General features: G+C 34.8%; 1 protein-coding gene across 1 annotated transcript; it reads right to left on the bottom strand.

The window, feature by feature from the left end:
• Positions 1-13,208: 13,208 nt before the first annotated feature.
• Positions 13,209-19,735, bottom strand: LOC125656089 (patched domain-containing protein 3-like). Its single transcript, XM_048886673.2, has 3 exons — positions 18,217-19,735; positions 16,599-16,805; positions 13,209-16,415 (listed from the first exon to the last, which is right to left on the bottom strand). The coding sequence occupies exons 1-3, from the start codon at positions 19,223-19,225 to the stop codon at positions 14,968-14,970; spliced, it is 2,664 nt and encodes an 887-aa protein (XP_048742630.2). The 5' UTR covers positions 19,226-19,735; the 3' UTR covers positions 13,209-14,967.
• Positions 19,736-20,653: the final 918 nt, after the last annotated feature.

Below are 20,653 nucleotides of genomic sequence, written 5' to 3'. Positions count from 1 at the left end.
GATATATCTTAGTGAACTTGAAATAAAAGACACCACACAGTCCTGCACATCTGCTTCATACTTGAATATTTTATTGAACATAGATGTTAACAGCAAATGAACAGCACAACTTTATGACAAACTGGATGACTTCAGCTTCTCCGTCGTCAACTTCCAATATTTATGTAGCAATATTCCATTATCATCTGTTTATGTTTCTCAACTGATTCAATACGCACGAATATGTTCTGCGTATGGTCAGTTTTTAAATCGAGAGGCTACCGACAAATAAGTTGATGTTACAGGGGTTTCAACAGTCTCATCTAAAGCCAGCATTTGCAAATTGTATCGTCGATATATCGATTAAATTTACCATTACAACCTGTTAAGGCAGTCCTTTACACACTGATTTTGACTACGGATTACTCCGTTTATTCGATCGAGAAATAGGGTTCATAGCGAATGTGACCGGTAAACAGGGGATGCTAATCCTTCTAAGTACCTGAACCCACCTTGTATGCCCCACTCTTAATTTTGTATTCTTTGTAGGAGTTATGAGATTGATTACTGTTTGTTATCTTCAATATTTCCTAAGCAAATACATGTATGTTGTCAATCGTCAACCACTGATCACTGTCTCTCTACAAAAAAGTTATTATCTAACTATTTTACTAGCAACCTTCATTTTGGTCAAATGACCTTGAATCGGGGTCTCTCTACAAAAAAGTTATTATCTAACTATTTTACAAGCAACCTTCATTTTGGTCAAATGACCTTGAATCAGGGTAGTCGCCCCTTCTTTAGTAACGGAAGCAGTGAGTTTTTAGTTGAATGGGGTTTTAATAGATATTTGACATAAATGCTGTGGGAATGTAGGTTAAGGTAGTACTCTACATCGTCATAATGGCTGACTTCCTTTAAAAACATGGATGACAAAATCGATATCAGCAATATTTGACTTTTCCTTTTCCATTTAAATACCTAGCCGAGTAGCGCAGTAGGTTAGAATACCGACTGCTGAACTGTAGGTTGCAGGTTAGCAGGGGTTTTAAATTTTTTTAAGATTACCTTGTACTAAAACTGTATTTTTTGACAAAATAAAGTAAATTTTCAAATTTTCAAATTCAAAATATTTTTGTACATATCCTACACTTTTCATCTACATCAAATTTCTCTGGTGTAGCATACCTCCTTAAACATTTTATGCGGCTATACACAGATACAGGACCTTTGGATCTGCTAAGCTCTTTGGTCTATCTAGAAAATTGAGAGAGTTACAATTATGCAGGTAATTACTATATTTTTAGGAGTACGAAATATGATTTTTAATCATTTAATACATTTGCACTACTATGATCCATCTCTCGCCGCCCAGGAGCATGTATCTCTGTTCAAAGGCTCATAAATGGTGACCTTTTGAATTGAACATATCTTATTGTATAAATATACAAAGGGATCAGTAACAAGATCTAGCAACTTAGAAAACCTCTCCCGTATACAAATTATATAATGTTATACTTGTACAAATAACGATTGTCATACCACAAAAATATACTAGCTGAAAAAAAACCCCTGTGCATTATAAAATTTAGTATAATTTTTAGCTCACCTGAGCTGAAAGCTCAAGTGAGCTTTTCTGATCACCCGTATTCCGGCGTCCGTCCGTCTGTAAACTTTTCACATTTTCAACTTCTTCTCAACAACCACTGGGCCAATTTCAACCAAAGTTGGCACAAAACATTCTTAGGTAAAGGGAATTCTAAATTGTTAAAATAAAGGGCCAGGCCACCTTCCAAGGGGAGATAATCAAGAAAAGGTAAAAATAGGGTAAGGTCATTAAAAAATCTTCTTCTCAAGAACCACTGGGCCAGAAAAGATGAAATTTATAGATAAGCTTTATTAGGTATTGCAGATTCTAAATTGTTAAAATCATAGCCCCCGGGGGTCGGATGGGGCCACAATAGGGGATCAAAGTTTTACATACAAATATATAGGGAAAATCTTTAAAAATCTTCTTCTCAAGAACCACTGAGCCAGAAAAGCTGAGATTTATATGAAAGCTTCCTTATATAATGCAGATTCTAAATTGTTAAAATCATGGCCCCTGGGGGTCGGATTGGGCCACAATAGGGGATCAAAGTTTTACATACAAATATATAGGGAAAATCTTAAAAAAATCTTCTTCTCAAGAACCAATGAGCCAGAAAAGCTGAGATTTATATGAAAGCTTCCTTATATAATGCAGATTCTAAATTGTTAAAATCATGGCCACCGGGCATCGGATTGGGCCACAATAGGGGGTGAAAGTTTTTTTTTTTTGGTTGTTTGTTTTTTTTCGTTATTATTTTTTTTTGTTGATATTGTGCAGATTCAAGTTTGTTAAAATCATGGACCCCAGGGATTGGATGGGGCCTCAAGGGGGGCATCAAAGTTTTACATACAAATTTATAGGAAATATCTTTTAAAATCTTCTTCTCAAGAACCACTGAGCCAGAAAAGCTGAGATTTATATGAAAGCTTCCTGATATAGTGCAGATTATAAATTGTTAAGATCATGGCCCCCGGGGGTCGGATGGGGCCACAATAGGGGGTCAAAGTTTTACATACAAATATATAGGAAAAATCTTTAAAAATCTTCCTCCCAGAACCACTAAGCCAGAAAAGCTGAGATTTATATGAAAGCTTTCTGATATAGTGCAGATTCAGGTTTGTTAAAATCATGGCCCCCTGGGGTAGGATGGGGCCACAATAGGGGATCAAAGTTTTACATACAAATATATAGCGCAAATCTTTAAAAATCTTCTTCTTAAGAACCATTGGGCCAAAGAAGTTCACATTTACATGAAAGCTTTCTGACATAGTGTAGATTCAAGTTTGCAAAAACCATGGCCTCCAGGGGTAGGTTTGGGGCCATAATAGAGACTACGGTTTTACATGTAAATAGATATGGAAAATCTTCTGATATGGACCAAGGTGACTCAGGTGAGCGATGTGGCCCATGGGCCTCTTGTTCTATATTTATTGTTTATACATGTATTTATAAAATCTAAACAATCGATAAAGGTGATGTTTTTGAACAATATCGGATAGTACCCAACTCAGATGCACGTACTTTTTCATGGTTAGTGAACACATGTTGTTTATTGAAGTGTTCGTACGCAGGAGTTTGACTGGCCAATACTGTTTGGAGTAGGAAATGTAAAAGGTTCGTTTGGACACTCGTTAAGGAAAACACTTTAGTTTTGACAAAATTTACCCTTCTATCATGCTAGAATCAGCGAAAACCAACGTAATCGTGCTGTTGTGATGCTTCTAGCTGGAATGGCACAAAATATCATAGCAAGACACTCTGGAGTTCATCGGAACACCATCCAGTCATTATGGGGACGTTTCCAACAATCTGGTAACACTCGGGATCGACCACGTTCTGGGCGTCCTCGTGTGACGTCGCGTCGACAAGACAACCACATTAGACTTGTGCACCTGAGAAATCGTTTCCAGACAGCATGTTTGACTGCTCGTAGCATTCTTGGACTTCGACCAATCAGTCCAAGAACTGTGCGTAATCTTCTGTGCGAGCACACCATCAGACCAAGACGTCCAGCGTCATCGTATCGCTTGACTAGCGTGGTGCAGACGACATCTGCGATTTAGAATATACAGGACTGGACCAATATTCTGTTCACTGGTGAATCCAGATTTCATTTGGATAGCAGTGACGGCCGTTGTAGAGTGTATCGTCGCGTTGGGGAGCGGTACCAGGACGCTTGTGTTGTGCAACGTCGACAATTCGGTGGAGGTAGCGTTATGGTGTGGGGTGGAATAACAGCATGTTGAAGGACTCCTCTACAAATTGTCAATGGAAATCTCACCCGCGTACGCTATCGAGACGAAATTATTCAGCGCCATGTGATACCCTTCATACAGAGACAACAAAATCACATGACTCTGCAGCACGACAACGCAAGGCCACATGTTGCACGTGTAGTCAGGGACTATTTTGTTCAACAGAATGTCGATGTCTTGCCTTGGCCAGCTGTTTCCCCCGATTTATCGCCGATCGAGCACGTCTGGGATGAAATGAAACGACGTCTACGCCGTTTACCAAATCAGCCAGTGACATTGGCTGATTTAGGCCAGGCTTTAATCAACATCTGGAACAACATCCCTCAAGCAATTCTGAACACTTTAGTGGCATCAATGAGGCGCCGTTATCAAGCATGTGTGAATGCAAATGATGGTCACACGCGTTATTAACTTTGTTAATTCAAGTTCGAATACCAGTGTCTTTCGATTGTGCTGAAATTGACATTATTCAACGTTAACATTAATGGATTATGAAATGTTCTAACAAATACATTTGTTAACAGTATTACAAACAATAAAATTGTTCATTATTACTTTTTATCATTTTTTCATATACATGTATTAGATAATGCACAGTTTATTTTTTCCGCTAGTATATAATGATCGTTATGATATACTGTTATAATAGTATAAAATATATGTATAGGTTCATGTAAGTACATAATCAGGCATAAAATGCAAAACATGTATTTAAAATATGATATGTAGGTTTGATTAAAACCTGTAAAAGTTCTTGATACACTTCAAGACTACTTTGAAAATATGAAAATTTACATCATTTGAAAGGTATTTATTTCCCCATAATGAAAGGTGGGTATCAACAACAGCAATATCATGTCTTAATTTGACATGAATAATACTGAGATATCGCTGACCATAGGAGTAATATAAAGGGGGTTTCAAGGGTATATTCTTAATGAGATTTTTTAATTTTTTAATTGAAGTTATCCCCCTTATTTCTGAGCTCAGAGAATCCCATTTTCTAACTGTGTTGGGAATACATGAATATATATACTTCAAGTCTGCATCTAGGAAGTGTGTAATCGCTAGAATTACGGGTATTATATGATGGTAAATTTCTGCGAATATTTAGGCAAATTTCTCTCAAAACACTGTGGAACCACATTATTATCAGTTTTAAACATATTTGTTAATTTAGCTGTTTGTTTGTTTGTTTTTTTTTTATCAGAAAGGGGTTCCTATCCAGTTTCAAAATAAAGTGAATCTAGTGAAGCAAAAATTGGGAGACCAGTTACTATCCTGGCAGCCCAATAATTGAACTTTTTCTAACTGGTGTGAATTAAAACTCGCACATCCATCCCATACTACAGAACCATATTCTTATACTGGTCTAATAAATGTTGTATACATTTTCGATAAGGTATTTCTTCCTACAGTAAAATTTTAACATTTTAAACAAACCAATATTTATACGCATTATTTGCAATGTTTTTAATATAAACTGATCACTATTTTAAACCTGTACTCAGGTAAACTTCGATACACGCGAATAATATTTTACAACCAATCAAGAATTGGCTGTAAATATAAACGCTGACATTCAAAACAAACTCACGTGTTACCTGTAACGTTTATAAATATATTTTTCTGCGGTTGGAAACTTTTGCGTAAATTGTAGCAAGTCATATTCACCGTTTCCAATTTTTTATAAATGTAAGAATAACATCTTAAACAATCTTCAAAATTGCCACACGTGCATTATGTTGTCAGATGTGTGTTTTGTATTTTAATTCCAAAACGTCTTAGAATGGACAGATTTATTGTGTTCATATGTTGTATTCATTCCTTAGCTCAGGTTTCCCTGGCTTTTTACCGTCAACAGCATTACATATTTAAGAAGGAAATTTCATTTTTGAAAATGCATAAGGATATGTAATGCGACGCTTTATGCCAGCTTGAAAGGTGACGATAAAGAACAGTTATCATCCCATAACTCCTATAAGCAATACCAAATAGAGAGTTGGGCCAACATGGACCCCTGGCCACATTAGAGGTGGGATCAGGTGCCTGGGAGGAGTACGCATTCCCTGTCGACCCCGTCGTGAGCCCTTTATCTTGATCAGTTTAAACGGAGTTATTCGTAGTCAAAATCAGTGTGCCAAGAATTTCACGAAGCATGTTAGAGCTTCATAAAAATATGCTGGCGTGAAAGTGTTGCATTTTATCTCTTTAAGGATTGTCAAATATGAAAGTTATTTTTCTGTCGGAATTCCCAGCTGTTGTAATAGATGTACTATATTTATCAAGATTCCTACATACGTTGTTCACCACTGCATTGCATTCATGAGGAAATGTCTATCATAACAAATAGGAAATATATCAAAGAAAAAAATATTGGAAATGTAAATATTTGAAATTTGATATTCCCATTTATACATAATTATGACAAAATCTTAACAGTGTACCAATTAGAATCACTCGGCATCCTACTTTCTTTTTCGTACTTTCCGTTTTATCATACATTTCTAGTTGTATCATGATCTCAATGTTCAGATGCCTGAGGTCATTGCATCTGCATTCAAGGCTTCTCGTAGTAAACACGATAGAGTATAAAGTACATTCTTCTGTCCCCCAAAATTAGGTTCAATAAAAATCTCAATGCCGTCCTGATTAGCTAATCACGAAAACCATGTTCGAATGAGTAAGATGATCGTGTTGGCCGCACCACGAGACAAAGGTCTAACGTATTTAAGGAGTAAACATGTTTTTATTGAGTTCTCTTTGTTCTTTCTTGCTATACGATCTTTAAAATTTAATTCTTTACTGAATGAGGATGACAAAAATAAAACCGTTTAATCGATTAACCTGTCAGGGACACTCTAAAGGTGTATTTATTCCGTGGACCCATCAAATATTAGTTGTTTGAAATTGCTATACAATTCACAGTTTGTCTTACGAGACAAAATGTTAACGGTTGGGACGGAAATACCAACACTTACGTATATTTTCTATCAATACCGAAATTGCTGATAATTCGCATCATCTGTAAAAATATAACTGTCACATTCATGTGTTAACGTTGTGGCAATGTAGCTTTTTGAAAAGATTGCAAAATTGTTGATTGCTAAAGTTCTTTGGTAATAACGAAATTAGATACTCGTCACAATGCATTGAGATAAATATTAGATATTACACCTAGTTTTACATAATTATATTTGCTATCCGAGTGACTTTTTAAAGGATCGCAGATTGTTGTTTTAACGTATACAGTCTGCAGCTCTAGATTTCAAATGATGTATTAGTTCAATGCTGCAGTCAGCCACCGAACAAAAACAAAAATAAACAATTGAAAGCAGAGATAGAAGAACTATGTAAAAATGCCTGGTTAAACAGCTGTATAGACAAACGGTAATGTAGACAACCGATAGACAGATACATATCTACACACGACTAATGATATAAACACTTCTCCTTTGGAAATGACATGCATAATTTCATTAATTCTAAAGCATATCTTATTTCGATTATGAAAATGACACGTATTCTCGATTCAACTCAAGACCCCTTACTTTTTTTTTTTTTTTTTTTTTATCAAATCTGTGAAAATGATAATTAATAAAATGGAATATATTTTAATGACTATCTCACTTTAAAATGGTAAGTCGTCTAAAATAAATTCTGAGACAAACTAACTATTAATTGTACTAACGTGTAAAATTAAGGGGCGAGATCAAAAGATCGATGTCGGATACAATCTAAATCTAAATAGTTAGGGGGAGGGGGTAAAACTTCGACATCGATTATACTTCAATGGAAAAAGAAAAAGAAATAGACAAGTGACTGTAAAAACCACAAAATAATATTACTTTTTAATGATCATCTAATAGTTTTAATATACACTTTCTTTGTGAATAAACAGTAGAAAAGGTATATAAAGAGTGTTATTTATACTCGTATGTTTTTACTTGTTAACCGATTAGTTTCAACATTCATGATATTTAGTTTTAAGGGGGTGGGGGATCTTAATGAAAACAATTGTGAATATAGTGTTTTGTCAGACATTGAACTTTTGATCTCGCCCCTATCTCTCATTTTTGAAAAATTGGCGGCCAAATTTAGAGCCCCTACTTCTTTCCACAAAATTCGTGAATACACAGCAGTTTGGAGACGCTTTCAATATTACGCTGCTTCAGGGCCGAATTCCGAGATACCCATCTAAATTACGAAACTGTGAAAAAAGCAATTTAAGTGGTATTAAAAGATTTCAGGACGACAACCAAATCATTGTAAATATTCGTACTATGTGATCGAATCCATGTTTACCCTCATCTTTCTGGAGTTTTGTCGAATATTTCACTTACGGCATCAGCAGCTTAATTTTAGGTCAAGTGTCATAGATATTGACTTATAAAAAGTCGATAAGTAATGTCGAATTAACATTAAAATACCTCTTACGAATTTTTAAAAATAACACGTGGTTTCATGCAATTTTAAAATGCATTATAATATATTTTTTGAAAGTGTTGCTCTCCTGCATTCAAAAAGAGAAATATAGATGTGGCATACATTCTCTGAACTACAGTCTGTGTTAATTGCTGTGCGCTATATTTAACTCGCGTGTAACATTCAGACGGAACGATTTTAAAATTTAAAATATCAGTTATTGGTTCCCTGTGTGTGTAAGAGTGACAAATATATAATTATATATGCATACATATATATATATATATATATATATATATATATATATATATATATATATATATATATAATATTTCAAATGCAAAGCGTAATTTATATGATCTTCAATGTGACAGCGTGGCGAGAATTCCATCGTCATCGAAAGCAAGTTTTTTTTTTACTTGCTGAGATGGTCGAGTGTACTGGTCCCATGTTGCTAGGAGATTTGGTTCCGCAGGTCGTGAGTTCAACCTTGGGTAGTGGGTATCCAAATGAATGTATTAGATAGATCTAAGAAATATTTACCCACTGTATTAGTCATAATTGGGAAATGGAAGGCAGGAATAAGATTCTATTGTGAAATGTTTTCATTTTACTTCTATAACCATAAATCCAGTGTTCATTTTCATCATTTTTGAAAAGAAAGTTTGTTTGTGGCAAGTGTAGTTAATACTAATTTGTTCAGCATACCATTTGCTCCAGTACAGACATATTAACTCTGTTGTTTGTGAGTAATTAAGAAAAGTTATATTTATCGCTCTTGAAAGGAAATATCTCTCAAATTTATTTCAGTACATTCAAACAATTGCAACAGCTTCCTCAACTACATTTTTTTCATATAAAAATAGACATCAATAACCTGTCTATACATCGTTTACAAGTGTCATGTCGTCTGCGAACATTCTGTTTTCCCGCCTCGGATGAGTACGTTCTTTGAGTTTAATTAGTTCAAATCCGTGTCAGGTACCGCTAAAAAGACGTGGTGATACAAATGGACTCTCCTGAATCTCTTCATACGTCAGCTCGGAACCAAATGTTGTACCACGACTTTACTCATCCGTTGCGAAACAAGCCTTGAGTTTTCTTGCCAGAGTATCTCGTAAAATGATTCAATCTTTAATCAAACGCGTATATTTGGTAGATGACAGGATAGTTGGATATAAATAATGAGATAATAACGATTGTGTATGTTGTGGTTAAAATTATTTTAAAAAACAATTAAACGATGTGAAGAAATGTTGTAGGCAAATATACATCATATTTACTACCACATGAAATCGCCTTTGAAGCAACTCGTAAATCAAGAAAAGATGTAGTTATTACCCAAGAGCTTGTTCTCCTAAATCAAACGGTTATAAGATGTAATTTCTTCTCTGTGATTCAGGTTCGCCGCTGTTTTCTCCTAACCAATATTTGCCAATTTCTACTGTGAGTGTAACTAGATAATTTACCGATGATGTATTGCCAGACGACAGGTACTTGGGCTTTTTCTCTTCATTTCTTACTATCATCGCGATCTCTGCATACGTTATAGCTGTTTACTGATCAAAGAACAAAAATCAAACCGCAATGATATCGCTCATTAGGGGCGATAACCCGCTGTGACGCGCGTGTTCGATTAGATCGAAACAGTATCTTACTCATACTTTAATTTGTGTTTATGGTTTTTTAAATAAACTGACGATGCATAGTGTTTTAAAATTTTGATTTGATTTGTTGTAATTTCCAATCACTCTAATCTACGTTGACATCTCCACGGTCAGGATTTGCATCTCGGGGTGTGCTCGGTTATAACTTGCAACACGTGTTCCCGCCTCGACTTAAAAAAATCATAAAATAGCGGGGATCGGATGAATTTTGATACCTTTATTTCATGCTGTGCTTTCTAAGTGCGGTTTTATTGTTTATCTTTAGATATCATTCTACCGTAGATTAAATAAATGGCATAAGGTGCTCATCCAAACCCGATCACAAAAACCAGTCATTGTGTATTAATTTATCTAGACAAGTGGGAAATCTTGAACTTCACCCAGTGAAATGTGTTCAGTTGGATGGGGTTCGTCTCGAGGGAAGACAGCTAGACATTTTATCAGACAGATCTAACACAAGTAATGTGGGTTATTTACATAAATGTTGCAGAAGCAAAGTTAAAACAAAGTTTATCAATATCGTATGGTTTTATTTGACAACAGAAAACAATTTTGCAACACAAAATGAACTCACTAAAATCCATGCGAGATTAGACATTTTCATCGGTGTTCGAAACTTCCCGTCCAATTTACTCAAATGATTTACGAGTCTGATGCGGAGGCTGTGAATAGGTCGTAAACTGGATAGCCAACACAAGATGCAGCTTATCACGCGGAGTGATCTTGTTAATATAAACGAAGTATATTTCAATGTCATTAATGTTACTAATCTGACATTTTACGAGAATCGAGTCAGAGTTTGTCTGTCTGGTCGTAATAGTTAAAAAAGCACGTCAATGTCGCAATGAGTTGGATGAAAACAAGGTTTACAAAATACATTATAATGTTATCTAGATTGTGACGACAGCCGCTCATAAATCACTTTTACTTTTGTGTACAAGAAGTTTTTCTACTTATTCGTTATTTCAGGATTTCGATTTTTGTCTTTTACGTCTTTTCTGAAGATAGCATGCCAAAGCTTCCGACACATTTGCACTGCAGTTGATAGTTCAAAGTCAGACATCTCTTTCAGACAACATATATTTCTGAGCCAGAAAATTTGTAGACGTCTTCGATTGTTTTTTTTTACTCGACATATTATTCACATACAAATACGGTTTGCAAATACGGGTTAGTTATTTTTTAGTGTTAGTGATTGTTTAATTTTCTTGAAAAATCTTCCATAGTTCAGAATTGTGCGTGAAAGATACATGCAACAGTGAGCTATATCGAAAGATTTACATCTCAATTGATATCTTTACATATTGTAATAATAGTCATTTCCTCATGAATGTGCTACAGTTCTAACAATGTGCGTATGAATCTTGATAAATGTAGTTCGTCTATTCTAGCGGCTGGGAATTCCGACAGAAATAATAGTTGAATATAAATTTAAAACATATATTTTATTTTTCAAAATGCACGAGGGTCTGAACGGCAGCGCTTCATCTCGGTATATTTTTCATGAAGCGTGAAATATGTCGACATGAAAAGTTCCAGTTTATACCCTCATGTATTTTCAAAACTGAATTAATTTCTTAGATAAACTGAAATCGGAGAATCTAAATATTACAAAAACACCCTTTTCATACTGCGATGGAGGATACTAAACAAGGAGAAAGAAAGACAACTAGCTTAATGAAAGCAGTGAGATTCGTTTTTATTGAACACTATATTCTGATAAAACGTCTTATAACACAGAAATGGGAATGTAATTTGCAATTCATTGCTTAATGAGGAAACGAGAAATTTAACATAGTTTTAAATGATTGTGTTATACTATACAAACTATGGAACTCCAATATATATGTGATTTGAAACATGGGTAATGTGCATAATAGAGGTCGAACTGCCTATGAATTAAATTATCCGATTCATGCGTTATGGAAGGGTGTGGAAGACTGGACTCTGCTGTGACTTGTACATGTATGAGTTAACAAGAAAGATATAGAAGTATAAACTGAATAGATCGATACCTCTAATCTGAGTTATCTTTCCATTACCTGTACCTGCACAATAGAAAATTACCTGTGCAAAAATATATGTCAATTTACCTCTATTTATAACATAGGATACCTTAATCTCGGCTGTGATTCGTCGTCAGTTCAAATATTCAGCCGAGTCGAATCTCAGCCGAGATTAAGGATACCTAAAATGTTAGAAAATTTTATAAAACTATTTGAAAATATTTTAATAATGCTAAAAACATATTGATAACAAAATTTTTCTATGAAACCATTTATGCATGAAAAACAATGCATTACCAAAAATGCAAATCCTTCAAACATGTCTTTTTTCTGCATTACATGTATTAATGACCTATTTACATTGTTGTTTGACCAAGTAATATAAAGTCCTTCGTAAACACAGCGAAATCGTACGTCATTTGATGAGTCAGAAATCTTGAGTATCGTATGACTTTAAATTATTAGGCTATAGGAATCATAATTAGGAAATTTGTAATCAGATGCAAGTCTTATTCTTTTATAAATTGCATAGCTAAAGTTATTTTGGAAAACATTAGTATAGTAAAACCCTTGTCCATTGGCTGTACAGGGAATAGTTCTCTCGGGCTGCACAGTTCCCACGGGAAAACCCTTGGGAAATAGGTCTTGACTCGTGTTTGCTATAAGAGTTATCCACCTCAGTCAGTGGATAAGTGTAAGATATCCAGTGGTTGTAAAATCTCATGTATATAACTATATAAAGATATCCAGTGGTTGTAAAATATCCTACATATAATTATATAAAGATATCCAATGGTTGTAAAATCTCATATATATAACTATATAAAGATATCCAGTGGTTGTAAAATCTCATATATATAACTATATAAAGATATCCAATGGTTGTAAAATCTCATATATATAACTATATAAAGATATCCAGTGGTTGTAAAATATCCTACATATAACTATATAAAGATATCCAATGGTTGTAAAATATCCTATATACAGTTGTATAACTATATAAAGATATCCAATGGCCTATATATAACTATATAAAATAGGAAGTGACTGCTTCTTTGCACAAACGTTTGGCGTACAGAAGCGGGAGTCGTTGGTCTTTCAAATGAGACCTTAAAAATCAAGGTCCCATGTGGAGGCAGGCGTTGGCATGACAAAGAACCCTTATCGCCATGAACACTAAACATAGGTCTGAATTTGTAGCACATCATAAAAGTTTGTGATGTCTATGTGAGTCAAGAATTCAGGAATGGGAATATTATGGGACGTAAACATCACAAAACAATTATAGATTAAATTCGTTTAATATACATGTGGCCGTGCAATAGAAATAAGCATTCTCCCTGTATTGTATATGAAACAAGAAGATCACTGCACTGTTCTTGAAATCAGAATCAGAATACGTCAACGTTTATCAAGATAACACTAAAATAGACACTAATCTCCATCGACGTATATAAACAACTTCGATAATTTAAAAGGAATTTGAAACACAGATTAAAACATATGTTTACTTAACATTTTCATTTAGATACACGTAATATATGCAATCCCATTGTCAAGTTACAATTCATTAACCTTCTCCTGCTCATCACAAAATCAACTATATCAACTGAAAAATCAAAGCAACATGTCATCGACTGCATTATGAAAGTACCATTGATCTTTGTTCGGGTACACTGTTAACTGTTCCACTCGGTACATTAAAAGGTGAAGATAAAAAAAACAGTAATCAATCTCATAACTCCTGTAAAGAATACAAGTTTGAGAGTAGGACAAACCCCATGACTTATCAGAGGTGGGATCAGATGCTTAGGATGAGTAAGCATTCCATGTCGACCGGTCACATCTGTCATGAGCCCTACATCTTGATCGGGTAAATGGAGTAATCCGTAGTCAAAATATGTGTGTAAAGAACAGCCTGAATTGCTATAAAACATGTCATGTATGTTATTTGGTGTAGTCTTTTTCCATGCAACGAGGTATCGTCAACTACAATCAAACCAGATTATCGCCACATAATGCATTGCCGTGTTTATGTTATCGTCACATTGTGTTCCAAAGGGGTTTCCTGTGGTATGAATAGTTTCAGATAATGTCGAATTCACATACGTCAATCCATATTTTTGGTCCATGTTTGAGCATATATTACCTCAAACCAATACATCAGCTGTTAGTACGAAAGCAGTATAGTTGCGCTTCACCACATTCCTTTTGTTTGCGAAACTAGACCAGCCAAACCTCGCACATGATTAAAGATGATAACTTTAATAGTGTATCATTTCAAAATAATGTATGCAGTCTGTGTAATAAGTCACAGCTACACTACGAAAGTGGGTGCAGATGAAAATCACATCAGACATTTCTTCCCATTAATTAGGTACACATACCGGTATTTAAATACATGTATTGTGTCTGATGTGAAAATACACATTTTACTTCAGCTATCCAAATAGGAATCTTAAGAAATTTAGAGAGAAAAAATGAACCCTAAACATGTACATTGCTGTTTTGTCCGTCTATTCGACATTTGAGCTAATTCTTTAAAAGAAAAAAAAACCCAGCTATGAACAGCATTATATATTCTAAAAGTGACCCACTTATTAGGCCGGTTTTGGGAAATATTTTCCGATCGCTTGTGCATGGGTGTATATTCAAAATGAATATTGTCCTACACCTCTAAGGATATATTTTACATAACCAGGTTTCTTATTCTAAATTTTCACCTTGTTAATCTATTTCAGTTTAAAATATTACTAAAGATAGGTTGTTTCACTGTGATATACGAATTATTACCAAATTATCTTGAGGTGAAAGGTCATCTGTGATGATTGAGCGAACCATTAAGAGTTGACTATGAAAAGTTGTCCTTCCCACTGACGAAATAACCTCTTTGAAAAGTATTCATATTGTTTTTTGTTTAAAAAAACCCATTAGTTTTAAAATTGTTATCGAGTCTCATTCTTTTCAATATTAGAACTAATAGCATCACTTATGGTTCCTTTGTCACGTGATAACGATGTGCATTTAATATCAGACTCAAATCATTCTAATGTACTACTACAGGACTCATCTTTAAATAGTTTAGGATCGTAAATTGTAAATGTTTCTAAATAATGCAACTCCGCTTTTACCTTTTCAGGTTCAATAGATGTTTCATATTTCGGAAAACAAGGCATCAGAAAGTAGAGAAGTAGTGGCAAAAACAAACAAGCGTGCAGCAACCCCAACGACAAAACAAGAAACATAACTTTTCCGAAACATAAAAGAACGTAATTATCAGATATGGCTAATATTGCGATTCCAATCATGGAGGAAAACGCAGCATTGAATATCGGTCCCCCAGTCACATCAATAGATTTTTTAAGCACATACTCTCTGTTGTTCTCTTTGACTGACATAAAAGCATGACATATATGGACACTGAAGTCTACTGAAAACCCAACACTCATTACCAAATGGATCATCGTCACAGAATTCAATGAGAGGTCCCAGAAGTGCATAAAACCGAAGAGGCCGACAAGAATGCTGAGAAGAGTTAGTGCTACCACCACAACTATCAAAATATTGGGCATGAAAAGGAATTTCACAAATAAAATTGCTGCCAGAGCAATTCCAACTGTTTGCAATGTAGTTGACAAAATCTGAATATATTGTTCACCAAACACGAAGATAGGACTGTATAAAATACAGGGGATTGCTGACTGCTTTTTTATTTGTCTGATTCGTAGCATGAAATCTCCCTGTTCTTGCGATGTCTTCAGGCGGGTTGTTTTTAGGTAAAATGTCGATGATAAAATGAAATCACTTGTTTCTTGGAAAACAATATCATTTGAAAAATATTCTCCTTCTGTCGAACGTAGGAAGAATTTCAGACCATCAATAAAGGCATGTTCTGTTTCGTTGTTATAAAAGCTGGACATTTTGTACGAAGATAGCCAGTTAATTTCGAAATCGTCGTCAATGTTTTCGTCCTGCTTGATAAGAAGCATTAATGAACTTATATGACTCTGTGTAGCGAGTGAGTGGTACTGCATCTGATTTTCTATACATACAGCTAATGTCGGTTCCGATGTGAAATATGTTTCATCCCAAACGCCATACTTGTAATAATATGATTCTTTCGAAACCAGATTATGAATTTCAAGACCCCGACCCAAATGGATAGTTCCATATATAGAACTTGTAATGTAGGCCAAAAATATTACAATAACGCCTGCTTTGCCTACATTGCGTCGCAGTATGAAATACATCAAACGCTTAGGGTATTTCTCCATAGGACTTTCAACGTCGCGTCTGCTTTTAGGACGATGGCCAGCAAAACAATGGATAAAACACCTGGACTTCGACTCCTCCTGGTAATTGTCGACAGACTTCACTTTTAGGGTACAGCAGCAAAAGTGTCTTTTCTGGTCTGTTCGTTTTTCGTTGATGGCAATTGCAGGACAAAGGAAGAAAAGTTGATTCAAGTAGCAATGCAAAAGTGCTACGGCTGCAAATATATATGAATATATATGAATATATATATATATATATATATATATATATATATAGAGAGAGAGAGAGAGAGAGAGAGAGAGAGAGAGAGAGAGAGAGAGAGAGATATGCAAATAGGTAACTAGATAGATAGAATGTACACAAACACAATCAAAAAGTTCTACATTTGTTAATTTACCTGTGTATATACAAAATATTTTAATGCTGACGAACACGGAAGTAGCCCCAATGATGAATGCCAATAGATCCGTCAATGACGTAATAGTTATTGCTATTCCGCTTTTCTTCAGCATGAAAGCCATCCGTTCCTCTATTGTCGCCTTTGAAAGTGGAGGGGCATCTGCCATTCCGGACAGGAGAATAAACATATCATCAATGCCTATGCCTGGAAAATGACAACATGAATTAGTCCGCCATTCTGTTCAGTAGAGCCTGTAAAATGACAGCATGAATTAGTCTGCATTTCTGTTCAGTAGAGCCTGTAAAATGACAGCATGAATTAGTCCGCATTTGTGTTCAGTAGAACCTGGAAAAATGACAGCATTAATTAGTCCGCATTTGTGTTCAATAGAGCCTGGAAAAATGACAGCATGAATTAGTCCGCGATTCTGTTCAGTAGAGCCTGGAAAATGACAGCATGAATTAGTCTGCATTTGTGTTCAGTAGAGCCTGGAAAATGACAGCATGAATTAGTCCGCATTTGTGTTCAGTAGAGCCTGGAAAATGACACCATGAATTAATCCGCATTTGTGTTCAGTAGAGCCTGGAAAATGACAGCATGAATTAGTCTGCATTTCTGTTCAGTAGAGCCTGGAAAATGACAGCATGAATTAGTCCACATTTGTGTTCAGTAGAGCCTGGAAAATGACAGCATGAATTAGTCCACATTTGTGTTCAGTAGAGCCTGGAAAATGACACCATGAATTAGTCCACATTTCTGTTCAGTAGAGCCTGGAAAATGACAGCATGAATTAGTCCACATTTCTGTTCAGTACATATTGAAGCTTGATAATTATGCACCCTCATTTATCTTCAAATATGAAATAAATTTTTTACACAGTTACATTCAACGTCGAGATATTTTCTCAAAACGTTCAGAAGATGTCAGTATAATGCCCACTGTACGAGAACTAATACAACGAAGTCGTGAAAAATATCCTAGTAAATGCTATATAGATGATTATTAGAGTAGAAAAATTATGTATATATTGGCCAAATGTATGTAAATGTACAATTCTATACAATGTCCTCAATCAAAGTTTTCTGTATATCGGAATTGTTGACATGAAGTGTATGCAGGACTGATTAACAAGGAGTTTAAGACTTTAAACACGATCAATATATGGTAGGAATTTGTATTATGCGTGATTGACACTTGGTAGAATATCATGACAAAATTTAATTACAACCATTGACGATGACTGTTTCCAATGCAAATGATAGTTTTCAAGATTTGAAATTAATTGGATTTGAAATGAAGACTAGTTGGATGGTTGTATATTGTTTAATGTCCAGCTCGAGAATTCACCACTTACATGGTGAAGGGCTGTAAAATACATGTATAGGACTATGGACAGCGTTTACGGCATTTGAACAGGAAAGGGCCACAACTGCCTTGACAGGAGGCCTTAGTTTTTGCGGGTGTCATCCGAATCGAAGACGGCCCCACTTAGTCGCCTTACGAGAAGTAAGGGTATAGTGAGGACCTTTTATCTACAGTATTCCTGAGGGTGATATGAAGGTCTGTTTACTAGAACTAATGGAAAACATAATTACATAATATTTTTATCGCATACCTGTAACCAAGAAAGGGACCACACCTACGACTGTTGTAAATTTCACACCACAGGCCATAACCAGTCCAAACGAAGACGCTATGGCTAATATTGCTGCCAAGATGCCCGCAAAACCTAGATTCATACGGTTAGCTACATTGTTGCAGTTGAAGGGTGCCGTGGAAAAAGAGGCATACACTACCATCAATACCATGGTGATTGCAAAAAATATGCTCGCACTCTCCGTAATTTTGTCCAGTTCGCTGTTCAGAGAATCAGAATGGGAAAAGGCAATCGAGGTCAGATTTGTATTCAAAATTTTCAGGCTTTCTACAAATGCTTTTTCCCATCGTTTAGAAATTTCTTGGGCTGCTGTAGTATTTTGTCTCAAATAATAGCGAAGCCTTACACCTGTTGAATGCTTCAAGAATCCATTTTGTGAAATAGGATTTGCGAGTAATGAAGTCAAAGACACTTCGTCGTAGTAAGGGTATGTAACATTACCGGCAACAACGTCTGTTTGAAATTCAGGAGACAGTAAAATGTCCCCGACCACGCCGCATCCTATGGAAGTGACCGCACATATATCCTGATATCTAAAAGATTCGCCAGAAGCATGGACAACTATTTTATTTCTGATATAGCTGTCTATTGAGTTTATTTCCTCAATATATTCTTGCTCCATGATGTTTAAAGAGTCCTTTGATATTATCAGAATATCACCGAAAGAACCGATTCTCGTCAATTGATACGGTGCAAAATTATTTCCTGTCGGATCGCTATAAAGACTTTCGATTTTATTCCTGTCCACCAAAGATTTGCTGTTTTGGGGAATATAAAGTATCTCAATGTCATTCTGAAACTCAATGTTTATAAATCCAATAGCAAGTAACATATTTACAAGCACGCAGCATGCCATAATCTTCTTAGGATGTTTGGATAGAAATGAACCCAGTCTTGCAAAAGCATTTTCTATTTTTTCTTCATACCGTGCTACACATTTGTTACATTTTCCTTTTCCAGTCTTCATTTCTATGCTCGACTGCGAGGCTATGGAATTCTAAATCAATTGAAAGAAATACATGTTTAATGTTCATTTACTGGATCATCAGAACAATGAAGCAGATATAAGAGCAAAGGCATAATACTTACTGTATCGTCCATTTTATAAGAGAAATTTTTTATCATCTAGACCCTTTCTCACACTCAGTATTCTAACTGCTTGCGTTTCGTAACACAAAGGTTAAGATATATATCCTACACAGATAATTTAAAGGAGATCGTCTTAATCATTCGTGATATTTCTGATTTAATCAGGTTCTTAATTACACACCTTAGTTTGATTAATGGTAAAAGTTGTGAATATTTAAAGTAAATCAAAATTTTCTTTTATGTAATTTAGTAGTTGGAGTAGTGTGTATATAGAGTTTAAAACTCGTGAACAAACAGATGTAGTTCAGTATTGTTTGATTGCTGTCAAAGAACATTGACCAGTGTCAGAATATCGGTACATTGTTTATTGCGCAATTCTTACATTTATCTGCATTAACGCCATACACAACCATAAGAGATAGCAATAGGAGTTCTACTGACTATTTAAAGATCTCGATTTAATTATCAAGATATATATATATATATATATATATATATATATATATATATATATATATATAAAGTCAAAAAATAAAATCCAATTACTCAAACTTTTATCTATATAGTCTAGTCAATCTAGCAAATCACCTCAAAGTAATTGCAACAGAAACAAACTCGACGGAATTTAATAAACAAAAGCGTGATTAACAACATACAAAAAATCGGACAAAATCGGACAATGAGAAATATTTAAAATTTAGACTTAAATGTTTTAGTAAACCATCGATATTTTGTGGTGTTTACGGCACGCCGTACACGTAAAGGGGAGTAACTTAACTGTCACAGTCATCGGAATAAAGTTATACACGACGATCTAAAGTGCATGTAATAAAAAACGCGATTAAACAGCTTAACAGTTGTATTAAAAAGGTGATTTTAAGACCTTCTATATACATACAATATTGCTCAGCATCTCATATTCTTTGCCGACTTCCATAATGATTCCCGGTGTAACGGGGAACTTCCGCGAATAAAACTTCAAAATATTTTGTTTGACCCTCTACTGAATTAATTTTAATTATAATATTTACTTTAGAAGTTATGAATAATCAATTATAAATGAAATCTTAAAGAATTAGTGTCAATTCACAAGGGGGAATTACGGTTGTTTAAAAATAAAAAGTATGGAAAGCCATTCGAGTTAAAAGTTTCAGTTATTTTTTATCTTCATCATTTGAGCAAGCGTTTTCTATTAAAAACTTTTATAAAACTAAGTAAGTAAAGTATTTTTGCTTTTCTTTTTCAAATTCAGGGTTGGGGAGTCATTCATGGGTAATAATAATGATAATAAAACATTGAAAATATA

The sequence above is a fragment of the Ostrea edulis genome, chromosome 7 (assembly GCF_947568905.1).
Source record: "Ostrea edulis chromosome 7, xbOstEdul1.1, whole genome shotgun sequence".
Taxonomy (NCBI): Eukaryota; Metazoa; Mollusca; class Bivalvia; order Ostreida; family Ostreidae; genus Ostrea; species Ostrea edulis.
The sequence above is the reverse complement of the archived record's forward strand: the minus strand, read 5'-3'. Positions and strand labels throughout refer to the sequence as shown.

What these genes read in the sequence shown, in the direction of transcription:
- LOC125656089 (XM_048886673.2), bottom strand. Translation starts at nt 19,225, where the DNA reads ATGAAGACTGGAAAAGGAAAATGTAACAAATGTGTAGCACGGTATGAA. An exon ending in GGTCCCTTTCTTGGTTACAG is followed by an intron (nt 16,806 to 18,216) that starts GTATGCGATAAA and finishes GTCATTTTCCAG; the next exon opens with GCATAGGCATTGATGATATG. An exon ending in AATATTTTGTATATACACAG is followed by an intron (nt 16,416 to 16,598) that starts GTAAATTAACAA and finishes ATATATTTGCAG; the next exon opens with CCGTAGCACTTTTGCATTGC.